The 19,615-nt window shown below is 44.8% G+C and overlaps 1 protein-coding gene and 1 long non-coding RNA gene across 2 annotated transcripts; one reads left to right on the forward strand and one right to left on the reverse strand.

The window, feature by feature from the left end:
* Positions 1–6,690: 6,690 nt before the first annotated feature.
* LOC119281797 lies at positions 6,691–8,894 on the forward strand. Its single transcript, XR_005138555.1, has 3 exons — positions 6,691–6,799; positions 6,979–7,131; positions 8,447–8,894. It is a non-coding gene; the product is annotated as an uncharacterized LOC119281797 (long non-coding RNA).
* An 818-nt stretch (positions 8,895–9,712) lies between these two features.
* Positions 9,713–17,988, reverse strand: LOC119279778 (BTB/POZ and MATH domain-containing protein 1-like). The gene is made up of 4 exons (XM_037560902.1): positions 17,920–17,988; positions 16,020–17,086; positions 9,903–10,662; positions 9,713–9,841 (listed from the first exon to the last, which is right to left on the reverse strand). Exons 1-4 carry the CDS (start codon positions 17,986–17,988, stop codon positions 9,713–9,715), a joined length of 2,025 nt encoding a protein of 674 aa, XP_037416799.1.
* Positions 17,989–19,615: the final 1,627 nt, after the last annotated feature.

Here is a 19,615-nt window from a genome sequence, read left to right on the forward strand (position 1 = left end):
CTACCACATAGTATAAGCTTATTGTTTTCTAGAACTGTACAAGAAAGTCTAACAAAAAATTAAACTAGCTATAGCCAAAAGTAAATAAAGAAGATAAGAAAAACTAAGCAGCAGCCCATTGAGTTAGTGGATTGCTGAAACCCAAGATAGGAGCCGTGGACAAAATTCCTCATACAAACTACTGCAACTGATCTCTCTCTAAGATCAAATAGTACTACTTTTCAACTACATTTTGTATATTTAGATATATTATAACTGAGCACTTTTCCTGCCCTCTCAATCCATCAACATTCGCAGCCATTCAATCATTGATTCTGGGCATTTTCGACCGTCTGATTAACTCTGAATCGCACTTAAGCTTGCGCCGTTTGCTGCTAACTAGCGCTAGCCTTGATGGGCCGCTCATCTGGTAACAATTTTGGGGGTCTGTCGTTAAGTTGGACTGGATCTTTCATCTACATCCAAGAAATCTGGTAAAATGGGCCTATTCAGCCCATAGTTGATAGAGCGACGCAGAGAGGGATCCACCAAAAGGCGATACGTGGCTCCTCGGCATCGACGTGGAGACCTCGATCCCCTCCGCCTCCCACCACCGATCGCTGGCGCCCCTGGGCTGCTAGCTAGGGTGGACGAGGGGGCGGCTAGGGAACCTCCTGCCCGCGGACCGGTGTTTTTCTCGGGCAAGAGATCCAAACGATGGGCTCGGCGGCTACGCCTGACGCGGCGACGAGCAAGATGGAAGCGATGATGAATGAGCTAGGGCTAAAGGAAGATGATCTGGTGGACGTGGTTGTAGAAGATGGCGACATCCCAGAAGAGGCTGCCCGCTGGATGGCCATAGCTCGCGTGAACACAGACAAACAGTACAGCCAATACTGGTTCTATCGTAATATGCGAGTCGCCTGGGATCTAGCAAAGGAGGTGAAATTCCGGACGCTCGAAGAGAACCTATACACGCTACAATTCTCCTGCTTGGGAAATTGGGAGAGAGTAATGGAAGATGGACCAAGGACGTTCACGGGCAAGGCAGTCGTCATAGAGCCGTATGATGGAATCACTAGGCCATCATCGATAGAGCTGAACAAGATCGAGATGTGGATCCAGATTCATGACCTACCTGAGCTCTTTTTTGGCCTGATCAAGTCATTGGCGGCAACTGCGGGAGATTTCATCTTTGCCGAACCTAAGTCTCAGGATTTTGAGGGTAACTTCTTTCGGGTCAGAATCAAAGTGGATGTTACTAAACCCCTAAAGAATGCAGTGTCTTTGGTGATAAAGAGGAAGAGGGAGATCTTTCGGCTGAAGTACGAGAGGTTGCCAGACTGGTGTGCGGTGTGTGGCATGCTAGGGCACCTGTACAAGGAGTGTGGCAATGGGATCCATCCCCCTTCGGCACTAGTTTTTAAAAACCTTCAAGCTGAATGGTTCAAAGGTCCAGGTCGTGGCCCGGGAGCCGGGAGCTCGCCAAGGTCAGGAAGAGGCAGAGGCCGTGCAGGCCGTGGTGCAGGTCGAGGGAGGAGCCAAAGAAACGGCCAAGATTGGATGGAGCAGGAAGAGCCAAACCCTAGAGCCGATGACGCACTGATGAGAGATGCTGAGAGCAACAGAAAGCGGGGATCTATGCAAGTGAACATGGGGAGCCCGGTTGAACCAGAACGTGCAGCATCGAAAAGCAACAATGGCCAGCAACTCCTTGCTTTGCCTCCCGCGGTGGTACCCCCAAGCCCAGATTCCAAGCAAGAACCAAAGAGGACCAAGGCAACGGTGATGATGTTTGAGCAAGGAAACATGAAGCCTTCAGGCAGCAACAACCTACCCAATGCGCGTTTGGCGGGCTCCCTTGAGGAGTCGCGCCGAGCGCAATGAGTTACTTATGATGGAACTGTCGCGGAGCTGGCAAACCTGCGACAGTGCGTGAGCTTCGCAATCTAGCGAGGCAATTTGCCCCCTCGATCCTTTGCATTGTTTAAACTCAAATCAAGGGCTCCAGGGTGGAGGATATGGCTATGTCATTAGGTTATAATAAAAGTTTTGCTGTAAGTAGCTCAGGTAGGAGCGGAGGTCTTGGAATCTTTTGTAATGAGGAAATAAAGCTTGAAATTTTAGCGTATTCGAAGTACCATATTGATGCTTTGGTTGGTGAGCTTGTTGATATACCAACTAGAGTTACATTTGTATATGGCGAAGCCCATGTCAGCGAACGTTACAAAACATGGGACACACTCCGAGGTATTGTTGGATCTTCCGACCTGCCTTGGGTGGCACTAGGTGACTTCAATGAAGTGCTTCATGGGCACGAACATGACGGAGTAGGGATGAGAAGTCAGGCGCAGATGGATGGCTTTCGGGATGCACTTGATATGTGCGGCTTGTCGGATATTGGATACATTGGCAACAATTGGACTTGGGAGAAGAAGGTGACTGGAGGCACATTTACTAGAGTGTGATTGGACAGAGCGGTGGCTAATCCAGCATGGAGCATCGCCTTCCCATCGGCCGTCCTGGAGCACAAACTAGCGGCATCTTCGGATCATGTACCGATTCTTCTAACGCTACGCGACATGCATGCATGCAGGAGGGTCCCACGGGCCTTTAGATATGAGATTTTCTAGGAGTGAGAGGAATCTCTGGCGACAGCTTTGGCAGAGGGCTGGGAAAAAGGCAATGCTGACTCGGTGCAATCATTGCATGATAAGCTACAAGTGGTGGTGGGAGACTTGAGCACCTGGGAACGAGCGCATTTTGGCAACGTGCGACAAGAGATCGCCCGCCTCAAGATGCAGCTACAGGAGTTTCGAGGGACCCTGGGGAGAGTCGGGCCCACACATGCGGAAACCAAGGTTTGTGATAGGCTGGTTGAACTATACCACATAGAGGAGATCCTTTGGCGTCGAAGGGCGAGGCTAGAGTGGCTTGTTCATGGCGATAAAAACATGTATTTTTTCATTTAAGAGCCAGCAGAAGGAGGAGGAAAAACCAAATAAAACAGCTTCAATGCCTGGACGGCTAGGTGACTCATAATTCAGAGGAGATGGAGGAGATGACCACGTCTTTTTATAAAAACCTCTACACCTCAGAGGGGGTCTTAAACATGGAACAAGTTCTTGATACGGTCCCATCTAAGGTGACGTAAGCAATGAATGATTCTATCAACGCCCCGTACAGTGCTGATGATGTTAAGAAAGCTCTTTTCCAGATGTTTCCAGTGAAGGAACCTGGCCCAGATGGTTTCCCAGCACACTTCTTCCAGCGTCATTGGGACCTATGTGGCAGCGATGTGACAAAGGTGGTGATAAAAATCATGGAGGGCACCGAATCTGTGGAGAGTACCAATGAGACTATTCTGGTCCTAATACCCAAGGTAAAAACCCAACTTCGCTAACACAATTTCGACCCATCAGTTTGTGTAATGTCTTATATAAGATAGCATCAAAGGTGATCTCTAACCGCCTGAAGCTAGTGTTGCCTGACATCATCTCTGAGGAGCAGTCGGCCTTTGTCCCGGGGAGGCTGATTACTGACAACATCATAGCTGCGTATGAATGTTTGCATTTCATGACGAGAAACAAGGCCAAAAAACATCAATCATGTGCACTCAAGCTTGATATGATGAAAGCGTATGATAGAGTTGAATGGGCATATCTCCGAGCCATTATGCTCAAGTTGGGTTTCTCTGAAAACTGGGTTAATATTGTCATGGGCCTGGTCAGCATAGTTTCCGTTTCAGTTATGTTCAATGGCAAGAAGTTAGAAGAGTTTAAGCCATCTCGAGGAATCAGACAAGGGGACCCGATATCTCCATACTTGTTCTTGATAGCAGCAGAGGGCCTTTCGTGCCTCCTAAAATCCAAAGATGAGCCATCAAACATGCATGGTCTACAGGTAGCACATTCTGCGCCACCAGTAAACCACCGCCTTTTCGCTGATGATAGCCTGTTGTTTTTCAAGGCCAACGGTGTGGGTGCTACCGAGGTGAACCTAGCTCTGGAAGCTTACTGTCATGCTTCAGGCCAGAGGATCAACTATAATAAATCTTTAATCTTTTTCAGCAAAGGGGTGCCAGAGAGTACACGTTTGGAGATAAAAACGATGCTGAATGTTCCAAATGAGACTTTGAATGATAAATACCTTGGTATGCCTTCTGATATTGGTACTTCAAAAAACGGGGCGTTCAAGTATCTGAAAGATCGACTTTGGAGCAAGGTGCAGGGGTGGATCGAGAATTGCATGTCTACGGCAGGCAAGGAGGTCCTAGTAAAAGCGTTGCACAATCGGTCCCTGTCTTTTCCATGTCATGTTTCAAGTTGCCGAGAGGTTTATGTGAGCACCTTAATATGCTAATTAGGAAGTTTTGGTGGGGCTCAAAGGAAGGCAAAAGGAAACCACATTGGGTCTCCTGGGAAACTATGACTAAGACGAAGGGCATGTGTGGTCTTGGGTTTAAAGATTTTGAACTTTTTAACCTGGCTATGTTGGCAAAACAGGCATGGGAACTTTTGCAGGAACCCAACTCTCTCAGTGCCAGATTACTAAAGAGCATATACTATCCGAATGATGATATCCTGCAAGCCTCTTTGGGGGGTCCTCCGAGCCAGATATGGAGATCAATAATTGAGGGCCGTGACGTCTTGAAACAGGGGCTGATACGGCAAGTCAGAAATGGTGCAACCATCAACATATGGACAGATAATTGGCTCCCAAGGAAAGAGATGCTCCGGCCCTATGGGTGCATTACGACGAATCCACCACAGCTTGTGTCAGAATTGATAGATCCAACTTCAGCAAGCTGTATTAAGCAAAGGGTGAACGAGGTCTTCATGCCAATGGACGCAAATATCATATTGGGCATTCCTCTCTGTACTCGCAACATAGATGATTTCTGGTCATGGAACTTTGAGACCAAAGGCACTTTTTCAGTTAATTCAGCGTACAGAATGCTTTCAGAAACTAAACAGCATCATGAGGCATGGCTGAATGGCGAACCAGGAACGTCATCGTTGCAGTCCGAGGAAAGGATGTGGAAAAAAACTGTGGAAAACTGAAGTTCCTGGTAAAGTCCGGATGTTTCTTTGGAGATTGTCAAAACACTCCCTCCCTACTGAGGATGTGCGAGCCCACCGCCATATGACGACGTCTAGCAGCTGCGGGCTTTGTGGGATGCCGGATTCATGGAAACATTTGTTGATTCAATGCACAATGTCCAGATGTGTGTGGGCATTGGTGGATGAGGAACTTGCACATAAAATGATGGCGTTGATAGAGCCTAAAGCGAAGCAATGGCTGTTTGCACTCATCGAGTCCCTCACACATGATGAGTTTGTCCTCCTGTCGATTACATTGTGGTCAATCTGGCACGCGAGGCACAAGGCGATCCACGAGGGGATTTTTCAGAGCCCTCAAGCAACACAGACTTTCATCAATAGATACCATGATGAGCTTAATATGATCCACCCGACAGTAAAACAGACAAGTGCACCCACTGCTCCATCGGGACCGCAATGACCCAAGGCACCTCCGGTGGGCTTTGCAAAAATACATGTTGACGCTGCAGTACGACCAGGGAGAGGTGGGTCAGCAGCAGCAGTCTGCGGGGATTCAAACGGAAATTACCTAGGGAGTTCAGCCCTAGTGGTGGAAGGAGTGGATGATCCGGCTTCTCTGGAAGCTTTGGCATGCAGGGAGGCAATGTGTTTGGCTGAAGATCTCCTTATCAACAACTACATCGTGGCCTCTGATTGCAAGCAAGTTGTCTCTGATATAAACTCGGGTAGTAGAGGGCAATACGGTGCCATTCTGTCCGAGATTAATCTTCGAGCTACCCTTTTCCAATGCATTTTTTCTTTTGAGTGTCATGCTGTAAATTATGAAGCACATAGTCTAGCCAGATTCTCTCTTAGAAGGGGACCGGGGCGCCATTTGTGGCTTGGCCAACCCCATGACCCATCTTGTATCCCACTCTATGTGGACTTTGATTAATAAAGCTGGCTTAATCCTCAAAAAAACCAAAAGGCGATGCGGATACAGAGAAGAGGGAGATATCGATCCAAGGCGATGTGAGGCGCCGGATTCAATCGACCGGAGTTGGAGGCACGCGCTGGGATCGATCGGAGGCACCCACCACCCATCGCCGGGACGTTGGCTTCTCCCTTCCCTCAGGCCCTCCCTGCACCCATCCACCCATCCACCCCCGGTGGCTCCAGGAGGGGCATCACAACCACAGGCACCGATGGCGGCATGCCATCCACACCGCGCTCGCGCACCACCGGCGGCCCCTTCAGGTCCGAGCCTTACTAGCCGTCGTCGGCCAGGACGGGCCTCTCCTTCCACTGGTCCCAACATCTGCCGACACCAACCCCGTCGTCCAGCGTCGGGTTCCTAAGATCAGCACGCCTCCTCCCAATGTGAGTTTCTCTTGGAATTTTGTTTTCTGCTGGTTGTAGGATGAATGCGAATTGCGTTTGCCATAGATACATCTATTTTGTTCGTGTTTTGACAAGCAATTTTTAAATTCAGTAAATTGTCTTTTTTCACAAGAGGTGGATAAATAGGCTGATATATAAATGCAAACAGTATAGTTCTAGAAATACTACTACTACTAATGAATGTTTAATATCATCTGCACAAGGTTGCTTCGTAGATCTTCTTTTTTAGAATCTTCACACATCTTTTTGGTCTAATGTATACTTGCAGGTTTATCTAGATGAAAAGAGTCTTTCAATATTAGGTTGATGCTTCAACTAAGCATGTCTCTTTTTCAATCTATAGCGGATATCATCTGACACTACTTTCCTACTAACAGGTATTTTCATATGGCCGAAAGAATCAGCTGCTAGAGATTTAAGAAACTATTCAACTGCGCAATTTTTGGTTACGCCTTTTTCAATTAGTTTTGAACTTTAAATCCCTGTTGAATGTATGTATATTAATTTTTAGTGCACAAAATTCAAGGGGTTGAACTTTTTCCCTTGCACTTCCTAGCGACCCAGACCAGCGCCATGCAACGAGCGTGTCCCCCTACCCCGACCTTCAACTTGAGCGGCAGATCCCACCACGACTTGGTGGCACCGCTGGTGGAACCGGCGTCCCTAAGCGAGCAATCGTCCAGATGGCCGTCACGTTTCCGCCCAGCAGGTTCTACTCCCTTCTCTCATATTCTCATCAGCTAATTCAACAGAAGAACGTTGCCTTCGTCCCAAATCAAGAATGATATTCTTTTGGATCTGAATCAAGATAGGTTATATTGATACCCCCTCCAGTGAATATTTATGTAAGAGAATTTTAGGTAGGAAGATTCATTCTCGGTAGAGGAGTAGAGGCATTGTTTCCACGGGGTGGTAGTGAGGTGTTGCAGAAGCTCCAACCATATCGCCTAACTGCTTTATTGGAATCTTAAATTCACTAAGTTCTTGAGCACCATGGCAAGGCAAAGGTGCTTCGTGTGCCCTGCATCTTCAAAAGAATCATCTGATGCAGTCTCCCAAAAAGTAGCATTATGTAAAAATCTGGTTCATCTGAGTATAATATGAAAACATACAAGATTCATTAGATGTGAAAAATGCTATGAGCAGAGATAACACACTAATCAACATTCTGCATTAGATTACTTAGTTGAGAGCTAGAACCTGAAGAAAAGTGAATTAAGCTAGAAACATAAAAATTAGGCACTCCCTGTAACTCCAATCCCAAGTAGCAGTCAGACATCTTGGCATTCGACTGTTGGAGATGATGAGCTTCAGAAGTGAGATGGTTCTGTTGAAGTAACGGTGCGTTTAGGTGGTCTGGCCGTTGACTGTTGCATCCACTGTGGGGTTGGCTGGTCCTGCACCTCTTTCAGCCATGGTGACTGGGCGACAACTGAAAATCCTTCTCAAATGTGAGCTCCATTTTAAAAAAGATTCCCTATTTTTTTGCATGCTTTTGGACTGTGTAAATGCTCTTGATATGGTTTATAGCTGCTACTACTCTTACCATCGTCCAATCAAGTTATCCATGTCAAATCAACCCCTATCGACTAGAAAATGAGTAGTGTCAAAGAGAAGGTTTGATTGTACTATTTATTTGCTTAGATTTGATTGTCTACTTTCTTTGGATGGAAAACTTCAACCTAAAAATAAACTGGTGGTCTATACAAACAACATATTAGTTTTCTATTGAGTGATGCCTCACTTTTTATTTGTCTCAGTAGATGAGAGTAACAAGTTGATGGTCATTCTCTACTCTGCATTTGTATTTTTTATGAGATTGATCCAAGAAAGAATGACATGTGTGCCACATGTATGGGTCAATTGATAAGTGAAAAAATGTTTTGATCTAGGAAATCTGAAACCGTAGGGTTGTATAGCAAGAAGTGTGGTCTCAAATTATTACTGTAGATTGTCTTATTTTGTAACGTATTTTGTTTGGTGAATATATATATTCCAAAATTTCCCACGTACTTTTTCTGCAGAGAGGAAGAAAGGAGCTGATTGCAGGGCACTAAAATATGTCTTCGCTGCCAAAGCTTTGTGATCGCTTACACAGTTACACACGTATATTATCCATGTAGTATGGGTTATCTGGGATCAATTACAACATGGCACTAGGATATTGTTCATAAAGGTGGCATAATTTGTCAATTTAATATACTTCCATCTCATTGTTGATTTACTCATGCTATTTTAATGACGATGACATCAATGCCAGTTCATGGCTATGCAAGGCATCAGTGCTTGATGATATAGTGATGTGTTACTCATTGGGGCCTTAATTTGCAGCAGAAGAAGATGCAATAAACTCTGAAAACTAGATTATTTTTGCTCATATGACACAAAGGCAATGGGAATTTTTTTGAGGGTGTCGATCATGCTTGCCTTCCCTTGAGCTCCAGCTATTCATGCTACTGCATATAATATCCATTGTAGCTATACAGATGTTCCCATCATTATGATATTAGGCATAATCTGGTGGACTACTCCCTTTGAAAGGGGCACAATATTGTTTTAGTTCTTATACCTTTATGTAATGTTGTGACAGAAATAAATTGTAAAGTTAAAAACAATGTTTACCTGAGTGTTTCTATTTATTTATTTTAAAACCTATTAAATTCTCCACTTTTTTGAATTTTATTAAATTCTCCACTTTGGTTACTACCCAATTATTATTAAGTTTATGCAATTTAATATTCATGTTTTGTAGCTTAGTTTTTTAAAATTCCTTTAATTCTATGGGCTATGAGTAAATTTATTAATATCTAATGGCACATATATTTATAAATACCTACCATTTTATTGTCAAAATAGATAGGCGCGGCAACGCGCGCCATCAATGATCTACTCTAAAAGAAAATCAGTACAGACCATTGCTAATCAATCTTGAGTGTATCTTTGAGAACAGAAGGGCATAATGTGTAGACTGCTAGACTTTCAAAGCTACCATCTCCATTATCTTTTTGTTGCCCGAGCTTTCGCTCGAAAGATGGAAAGAGATGAAGATTCAAGAAGCAGTTCAACACATGCCAGTGGTCGCTTCTCCAAACAGGGTAGCAGAAATCTAAAAAAACTTGGCACAACATGAAGGCACATTAAATGATGGCAAGATATTGCAGCAGTAGGAAATGTTTAGAGTAGGATCTTTAAGAAATAATAACAACGTTTTTTTGCGGGGGAAATAATAACAATGTTACTTACCATTTTTCTTATGGACGAGTCTTGGTAATGATTTTCTTTAAGGCACATTAAAGGCACACAAGCTTGGCAATGAGCATTTTTAAGAGAGAGGGGCATGTTCTTGTTATGTCCTCCAAGCCGTCAACCGCAACTATCTTCTTCAAATTAGCAGGAGTCTTGAGAAACTGAAAGCATACCTCCTTCAACCGCAACTATCTTCTTCAAATTAGCAGGAGTCTTGAGAAACTGAAAGCATACCTCCTTCAATACAGAACAGTTATGTTGCTCGGCTAGAGTAAGAATAGTCGTCACCGAGCCCACGTCTATGTGTTGGCACAACTTCTCTTCACAAAGTACTTTCAGCCTTTCAAGATCATATCTATCCGCCGCTTCAAGCAAGTGTTGTAGCCACAACACTTCTTGGTCTTCCCTTTCATCCTCCAACGTGTCTATCGCCATCTTAGGCAGTGAATCGGTGTAAATAAAGCTAAGCAATGCCTTAAACACATTTCCTTCCATGTCTTCTATATGGATGATGCCTCCTATTGTGCCCTCTTTCATGGGGCCAAATAGCTCTGCTCTGAAGACCGTAGACCGAGCTGCGAGCACGCACCGGTGGGCAACAAATGTGTCATCTCCAATCTTGAATGTCACATCAGCTTCCTCCTCAGACTGCAAGAGGTCGCTTATATGGTGTTGGATACAAGATGTCGGTACCTTAATGAAGAGATCGACGGTGGAGGCAATGGTAAGGTCACATCGGATGGTGAAACAATCATCATTTAGATGGTTTGATTTCTCAAGGGCGTCTCTTTTCGCGAAATTAGGGTAACCCCAACATCGATGGTTGTCGGAAAAGTTTGTTGGCTGGACTCCACGAATATGGGCTGAATCTTGCATCTGACGCTGGTCGACGAAACTAAATTCGTACAACACCTTAAACTCTGCAACATCTTCATCAAGAAGATGAAGATAAATGGATACATAGTCGGCATTCTCTGAGGTACGGCCGTTAGGATAGTATCTGATGTCCCAACGATGACCTCCTACCATGAAAGGGAGAGAGTCGATCACCATGCCAGTAGGTGTAGTGGCTTTGGTACGTGAGTAGGCGGTATCCACAAGCAGGTGGTGCCCACTGGATGCGACGACGTTGACGGCGTGGCCGATGGCCTTGCCGCCGCAGACATGCCAGCAAATGACATGGCAGGCACGCAGAGCGCAAGTTCGTACAGGTCTCGTCTTCTCCTCGCGCGTCCGAGTTGCGGAAGCTCGATCGACGCTCCCGTACGATCGAGTCACCGGAGAAGAGAACACAACGCACGCCGTAGGACAAAATGAGTCCCGCTTTGGTACAACCCCCCACGTAAAACGTATAAAGGGTAATCTGGACTTTTCACATGGTATACCCACTTTGGACGTATGATAAGTTGTATGTATGATGTATGTACTCCTATTGGGCCGGCCCAAGAAGGTGGCCGCAGTAGCGGTCGCACCTAGGGCAGCGATATAATAATCACTAAAAAGGAATAAAGAGTGGCCTTGCCGCCGCAGACATGCCGGCAAATGACATGGCAGGCACGCAGAGCGCAAGTTCGTACAGGTCTCGTCTTCTCCTCGCGCGTCCGAGTTGCGGAAGCTCGATCGACGCTCCCGTACGATCGAGTCACCGGAGAAGAGAACACAACGCACGCCCTAGGACAAAATGAGTCCCGCTGCTCCCGTACGATCGAGTCACCGGAGAAGAGAACACAACGCACGCCCTAGGACAAAATGAGTCCCGCTTTGGTACAACCCCCCACGTAAAACGTATAAAGGGTAATCTGGACTTTTCACATGGTATACCCACTTTGGACGTATGATAAGTTCTATGTATGATGTATGTACTCCTATTGGGCCGGCCCAAGAAGGTGGCCGCAGTAGCGGTCGCACCTAGGGCAGCGATATAATAATCGCTAAAAAGGAATAAAGAGTGACCTCACCACGATTCGAACTCTGCGCCTCTAGCTCAAAAAGTCCAGCTGCTAACCAGCTAAGCTGAGATGCCTTGTTGACAAATAAAGGGCGTGTCATTTTAAGAACTAACTACAATGGATAATCCGGGTAGTTTTTGGACTTTTTCATATTGTTCTTGGAAAATCGTAATTTTTTTAAATGAGTAATGTTTGAAAATCCAACAATTGTTTCAACAACTCTAACAAACTTTGAAACAATCATGTTTTTAGAATTTTATGACAGGAACCATTTTTTAAAATCCTAAACATTTTCTGAAAACACGCTGACATTTTTGGAATTTACAGAACAAAACTTGTTAACGGGAGTATTTTCGAAATTCTAAACAATTTTTTCAAAGCGTGAACATTTTTTGAAATTCCCAAAGATTTTTTGAGTTTTGAGAAAAAAATTCTAAATGGGAACATTGTGAATAGTTTTCACAAAACAATAACCTTTTCTGAAATAGACAATTTTCGATGGATGGTGTTCGTGTAGGCCAAAATGGTCCGTATGAGAGCATGTTTTTTTTGCATCGTCAAATGACCCCAATAATTTTCCATGAACATATATAACCAATTCAAGACACCATGCCTACTTGTTTGAGTTTTCGAATTTTTCTGCATTTTCTGGAGTTTTCTCGGTGAAAAGCGACCAATAAATGGACGGAGGTGACGCAACTTGCATACGTGTCGAAAATCATTAAACCTGACATGAATGCCTATCATGTGCATGCCCACCCGATAGAAAAAGTTGGAGTCATTTCATGCATGTCCAAAAATAAACCATGTTTAACAGTTGTTCCGGCAGGCGAGAAGGGTCTGATGAGAGTACGGGGACATTTTGTGAAATTCCAGATCAATTTTTATTATTTATATTGAAAAAAACTTAAATGGCCAATTCAAGGCATCATGCCAAGTTGTTTGAATTTTTGACAATTCTTGCATATTCTAGAGTTTTCTTGTTGAAAAATGGCTGATAAATGGTCGGACGTGATGCAACTTGCATATTGTGTCGAAATTTGTTCAAACCTGGCATGGATCCCTACCATGGGCATGCTCACCTGCTGGCAAAACTTGGGGTCTTTTCATGCATGTCCGAAAATATACCATGTTCAATATGGAGGGTGTTCAGGTAGGCCACATGGGTCCGTATGAGAGTAATTTTTTTTGGCATCTTCAAATGATCCCAAATTTTATCCATGAGCTTATATGATCAATTCAAGGCACAAACCCAAGTTGTTTATGTTTTTGACAATTCCTGTATTCTCTGGAGTTTTCTCAGTGAAAATGATTGATAAATGGCTAGACATAACGCAACGTGCATACGGTGTCAGAATTCATTCAAACCAGACATGGATGGCTACCATTCGCATGCCCCTCTGCTAGTGCAAATTGGTGTTATCCCAAGAATGTCCAAAACTAGACCATGTTCAATGAAAGATGTCAGTGTGAGCCCAAAGAAAACGTGTCCAAAACTAGACCATGTTCAACGGAAGTTTTGGTGGCTCTTCATATTTCCTTAAAAGTGTTCAAAATGTTGTTCGAAAAAAATTCTTAACATTTTGAACTAACATATCTCCTTCAATTTTTCGAAATGTTCATGCTTTTAAAGAATGTTGTTCAATTTTTTTGAAAAATGTTCATGCTTTTATGCAAAATGATTTTTTTCAAAATCTGTTCAAGTTGTTCAAAAAATGTTGGATTTTGAAACATTATCCAATTTTTAAAAATTCATTTAGAATTTTTAACAAAAGTTCAAAAAATTGAAAAGGTGCATGGATTTTACGTTTTTGTATTCTACCTTGGTGTTACTCCCTCCATTCGGTTTATTGGGTCCGAGAGCCAGCAAAACTCGTACTACCAATCTACCATGTTTATTATTCTCAAAAAAAAATCTACCATGTTTACTAGGCTGCTGCATAGTTTCTAAAAAAAGGCTGTTGCATTTAGGCACGTCACTTTATTCCCTTGATTCCAGCGTCTCTCCATGGAAGCTAGCGCATGGTGCTCTTTGATTGGATCAGGCAGTAGGCATTGCATGTACGGTTAGTTAATAGGCCTAATTAATAGCGGCAATTAGCTAAGAGATCTATTTTCAATTTCTCTGCCTGTGTGATTTTTTTGGTCTTCCAGTTTCTGCTGAATTCTTAAGACTGTACGCTCCTGTTTATTCAAAAGCACTAGTTAGCTCCATTGGTGAGCTACTCAATTTTATGTACAAGAGGTGCGTGGTTCGATTCTTAGCGGGTGCAGGCACTTATTTTCTGACTTTTTACATCTCCCGTCGCGCTCCCTACAGCCGTCACCAAATGGGCCGGCCCAGTAAAGGGTGCCTCACAGCGTATATGTTCAGGACTATTTTTTTTTTATTTTTCTTTTTGGAAAAGGGGACTTGCCCCAGCCTCTGCATCAGAAAGATGCATACGGCTCATATTATTAAAAGGATAAACCAGTAGCATAGTACCGAAAGGTCATAGTAGAAACTATAACAAAATCTGTAAATAAGAAAAGCCCAAAGCCACAACCAGCTGGCAAAACAATAGGATCAATACATGTCTATCCTATTACATGACCGTCATCCAAACCGGTTGAAAAATGTATGTGTTCAGGATGTATTTTAAAGAAAGACAATCCTATCCTTTACTATGAAGGGGTATCAAGAAATCTCGTGCGTTGATGTGTTTAGAGGATTGTACCGAAGCAGAAGCAGGACAAAATTTGCTACAGTTCTGCCAAAGTAGCCAGAGTTTCCTGTTTCCTTATTTTTATGTGCCTCGCTGTTCCCTCGATGGTATGTACGTACAACGTACTCTATGGCGCGCGAACATGCAACACCAGAACGCACCCGGGCTCTAACCTGAGGGAGACGGACAAAGGAACCCGCGCAGTGTATCAGACGTATACAAACAAGAAACAACTTTAGACTCTCGAGATGAAGACACGGACACGTCTGGTTATTTGGAACATCATTGCTCGTTGGTTTTGGAGTACGTTTACGCGGCTGCATGCGTTTGGGAAGCAAAAGCTGTGGCTTTATGGTCCCGGTCTCTCGAGGGCTGGAACATAGATAAGGATGGCAATTTTACCCATGGGTATGGGTACCCACGGGTATTGTATCCGCATGGGCAGGGTATGGATACAATTTTATACCCACGGATAGTACCCATATCTTACCCATTAAGTCATGGGTAGGGTACGGGCATAGCCTTTTACCCATGGATATACCCATACCCTACCCATTTATGACATGTGAACCTTACCTGTGATTCACAATTGTATCTATGTTAATGTTATGTCATGAGCTTGTGAACATATGTTAAAGTTTTTACCAATTGTTAATTTGATTTGAGATAATTATCATGTACTAATCTATCTGTTATTGAGTTGAGATCAATATTATTTTAGTCAAATGTGCTATAGATGAATGTAAAATTACGAATTAGTTGTGTACTATTTGATCTACTCGTTGGGTACCCAATGGTTATGGGTACCCATCGGAAATGGATACAAGTAAAGTTTCATACCCATGGGTATGGGTATGAGTAGAATATTATACCCATTGACTACACGGGTATGGGTATGGTATTGCTCTACCCGCCCCATATACCCTACCCATTGCCATCCTTAAACATAGATGACCAGTAACATGAACATAGTTTGATCGGTCGCGCCTGGTGCAAGATACTAATCCATTTTTTTTTCTTGTGTATGTAAATAACCGAATATCATAAAATTGTCAAGCCAGTGGAACATATAAGTCCATCCGATTGCCAAGCTGATAAGACCGTAATAAAATTACATAAAATTGACTGCATGTTCTGAAATTGGGACAAATACTAGTATGAACCATCACTAATAATTCTTAAGCAAAGCAAGTTTGACAATGATATAGTATTGGAGAACAGAATGGCGTCATGTAGCTAGACAGTCCAAGCTGGCCTCCAGCGCAACAAACTTTTTTCTACCTCAGCTGCCGCGCCTGAAGAAAAGAAAAGAAAGATGGTTGATGTCGTAGAAATGACAGTGTAAAACATTATCTCTAAGAAACGGGAATCAAGGAAAGATGCACACAATACATCCAACTAAAATGTCTCTATAACACATCATGAAGGCATATCAAATGCTGTCAACAAAGTCATACTGCAAACAAGAAACCATAGTTTTAAATAGCGGGCTATGCCTCTTAGCATCGGACCTCTTCAAAACACTATAACATGCTATAGCGGATTATTTAAAATGTTTGTTCATGTGTTTAGACTAGGATCCATTGACGGAGGACCCCTTCTAAAACATACTGTCTTTGGAAAATATACAGGAAAAACTAACCATGTGTGTGTGATGATATTAGGAAACAAGCTTGGCAATGAGCTCTTTTAGAAGAGAGGGGCAGGTTCTAGTTATGTCGTCCAATCCGTCCACGGCTATTATCTCTTTCAAATTAGTGGTAGTTTTGAGAAACTCAAAGCATACCCCTTTCAATCCACAACAATTGAGCTGCTCGGCTTGAGTAAGAATAGTTGTCACAGAGCTCACATTTATTTGTTCACACAACCTCTCTTCACATAGTGCTTTCAGCCTTTGGAGATCATATCTATCCGCCGCTGCAAGCAAATGTTGCAGCCACAATGTTTCTTGGGCTTTTCCTTCATCTATTGTGTTCATCTCCATTTCGGGCAGTGAGTCAGTGTAAATAAAGCCAAGCAAGGCCCTGAAAACTTTTGATTCCATATCTTCGATCTGTATGACGCTTGCCATTTTGCCCTCCTTCATGGGGCCAAAGAGCTCTGCCTTGAACACCGCAGACCGAGCCGCGAGCACGCACCTATGGGCAGCAAACTCTTCCTCGCCAACCTTGAATGTCACATCGGTGCCCTCCTTGGACAGAAGGAGGTTGCTGATATGCTCATGTATTCCTGAAGGTGGTACCATAATAAAGAGATCAACGGTGGTGGCAATCGCAATATCACATCGGATGGTGAAACAATCATCATTTAGATTATTTGATTTCTCAAGATCTTGTCTTTTTATGAAATTGTTGTAACCCCAAGATGTGCTTGGGCTGGAGAAGTCGTCTGGCTTGACTGCAAGAATATATGACGAATCTTGCTTCTCATGCTGGTTGACAAAACTAAAATCGAACTTCACCTTCAAAGTCCCTGTTACACTTCTGTCAACTAGGCGCAAAAAGAGAGATATGGAGTCGGTGCACTCTGGGCGGTCGCCATTAGGATAGTACTCGATGCGCCAACGATGGCCTCCCACCATGAAATCGAGTGAGACGATCCCCGTGCCAGTAGGTGTGGTGGCTTTTGTACGCGAGTAGTTGCTAACCACAAGCAGGTGGTAGCCACTCGCCGTGGGTACGTTGATGGCGTGGCCGACGGCCTTGCCGTCGCCCACGATAGACACACCGGCAAATGAGATGGCTATGTGCCGAAGTGCCGAGTACTGTATAGCAGATTAGCACTCGCACTCAAGAGATTGAATTCGTAAGGACTATGATACGGCCGCCCGATTTTCACGATACCGGTAGGAATAGATGCAATTTCCAAAGCAATTGGTTCAAACTGCAGCTTTGAAAACCTCCAACAAGAAATCCTTCTCACGATCCAAGTATTATAGCAATCTTAACAGAGTTCTTCTCACGTAGTGCAAACAGAAACAGCGATCAGCCAACTAGTCCTTCGTCAGCACAGCAGCAAGAGTAACTCACCACTAAATCCAGTGCTTGGTTTGCCGGATGCATGCAGGCTCGACGCAACAACGTGCTAGCGCCGTCGGGGTCAGGCGGCAGCTAGGAATCGATCAACGATCCCGGCGGGTGGAAGCAAACTCTGAATAAACCGCTTGCCCTAATTCATGGTTGGCGGCAGCCCTGCATAGAGGTCCTATTCCCCGACCTAGGCGCCGAATACCCTTTTTTTAAGGGGGGCTGATGGGCGCCGGCGCGCCGGCCCAAATTTGGGCCGGTCGCTGCGCGGCCGTCCGATCTAGCAGGCAACAACCGTTCGATTCACCCCTAATCATCGTCTCCTTCCTAGTCTTCAGTTTCAGATCCATTCATCAATGCGGGATGTCTCTGCCCCGGCCACCGTGTGCGCGCGCCCCCGGCGAGGCGCAGCAGCACCCACGTCCTCCTCATCCACGCCGCCGCTCGTCGGAGCACTACCAGCTCGTCGCCACACCCTCCCTCATGCACCACCATTGTTGCGTCGCCGTTGCAGCTTGCAACCTTGCCGCCTATCGTCGTCGACTAGAAGCCTCGCGTTGCAGCTTGCAACCTTCACCATTGTAGCCTCGTCGTCGTTGGGTAGCAGCCTCGCCGTTGCAGCTTGCAACCTCGTCGTCATACCCTCGCCGTTGCAACCTCGCCGTCGTCGCCGTTGAAGCTCTTTTCAAGGCCGGTTGAAACATTCTACATTGTTGGTTGCAGCTTTGTGCTGTTGGCAGTGACCAGCTCTGACATCTGTCGTCGTGGATGAAGCTTTTTGCGACGCCGTTTGAAGCTTTTTTCTGTTGGCAGTGGCCAGCCCCGGCGTCCGTCGACCACTGGTTGAAGCATTTTGTCACACCTGTTGAAGCTTTTGAAGACCACGGTTGTAGCTTTTCGTTGTGGCAGTGATCGGCTCCAGCATCTGTCGTCGCTGGTTGAAGCTTCTACCACGCCGATTGTAGCTTTCTCAAAGGCAGGTTGCAACATTGGAGTTGTCTCTGGGTGCTCGCTGCTCCGGTGAGATTGCTCCCTGTAGCGACGGCTTGTAGTCGCCCTCAGCCACCGTCTGCCCCAAGCTCATAAGCCATGGCAGCCCTGACCTGTGAGCTCGCAGGCCATGGCCCCATGTCATATAGCAGCACGGAAGAAACCTTGAGGCGGAGCACTGTGAAAGAAGGAAGAGGATAAGGTTGGGATGTGAGGCGGAGCACAGTTGGATCGCGTTTTCATCCAACGCGCGTCGTGCGTCCAGCCGAATCACTCGGCTGTCGTACGCGCCAACGTTTACCTTTTCTTAGAGAACACATGGACTAGCCATGAAACACGCAACCCCCTGTCTCTTCCGCGCATGATTTAGTCCAGCACAAGTGCGGGGGAGGGGCCCCATAGTTTTTTTCGTTTCTTTTTGTTTGGGATTTATAAAAAATCCGAAAATTTTAAAAAGTTCTGAAAATTCAAAAAATGCTCAGGAATTTGAAAAAACAATGTTTGGGAAATAAAAAACAAATTTCCATGAATTCAAAAAATGTTTGTAATTTTGAAAAATGTCCACGAAGTCAAAAATTGTTTGCTGATCCAAAAAATGTTCATGATTTTGAAACAATATTCTTAAAATCGTAAAATGTTCATGACTTAGGAAAAATAGTGTATGCAAAAAATGTTGGAAACTTGAAAATGATTGCAAAAATTAAAAGAAAAAGGAAAAACAAAGGAAAAGGAAATGAAGAAGAGAGAAAAATAAAAAAAATCCGGTTCAGGGAAGATTCTAGAACCTTCCAAAAATAGATAAAATAAATCAGAAATGTGCGGGCCCATACAACATCGGTAGCGACCTTGGGGGGGGGGGTATACGTTTGGTCGCTATCCTCCGTGCTACGCGGGGAATAGGATCCGGGAGCCTGTATAGTAAAGTGGCACACATAGCACATGATGGACACAAACACTGGTAGAAAAAGAGGCTTCCGTCCAGCCCCATTAGTCGCGAAACTGTAGGAACCGCGACTAATGAAGTCTTTAGTCGCGGTTCGGCAGACGAACCGCGACCAAAGGCCTGGGCCCAGGGCGCTCGGTGGCCAGCTGGTGCACGTGAGGGGCTTTAGTCGCGGTTGGCCAGGCCAACCGCGACTAAAGGTGCCCAAAGGCCTTTAGTCGCGGTTGGCCAGGCCAACCGCGACTAAAGCTCCTCCCCTATATATACCAGTTCAGCACGCTCACTTAGCCATTTGGTGCCACTTCTCTTCACAAGCTTCACAAGGGGGTGTAGG

Source organism: Triticum dicoccoides, chromosome 3B (assembly GCF_002162155.2).
Source record: "Triticum dicoccoides isolate Atlit2015 ecotype Zavitan chromosome 3B, WEW_v2.0, whole genome shotgun sequence".
NCBI classification, from domain to species: Eukaryota; Viridiplantae; Streptophyta; class Magnoliopsida; order Poales; family Poaceae; genus Triticum; species Triticum dicoccoides.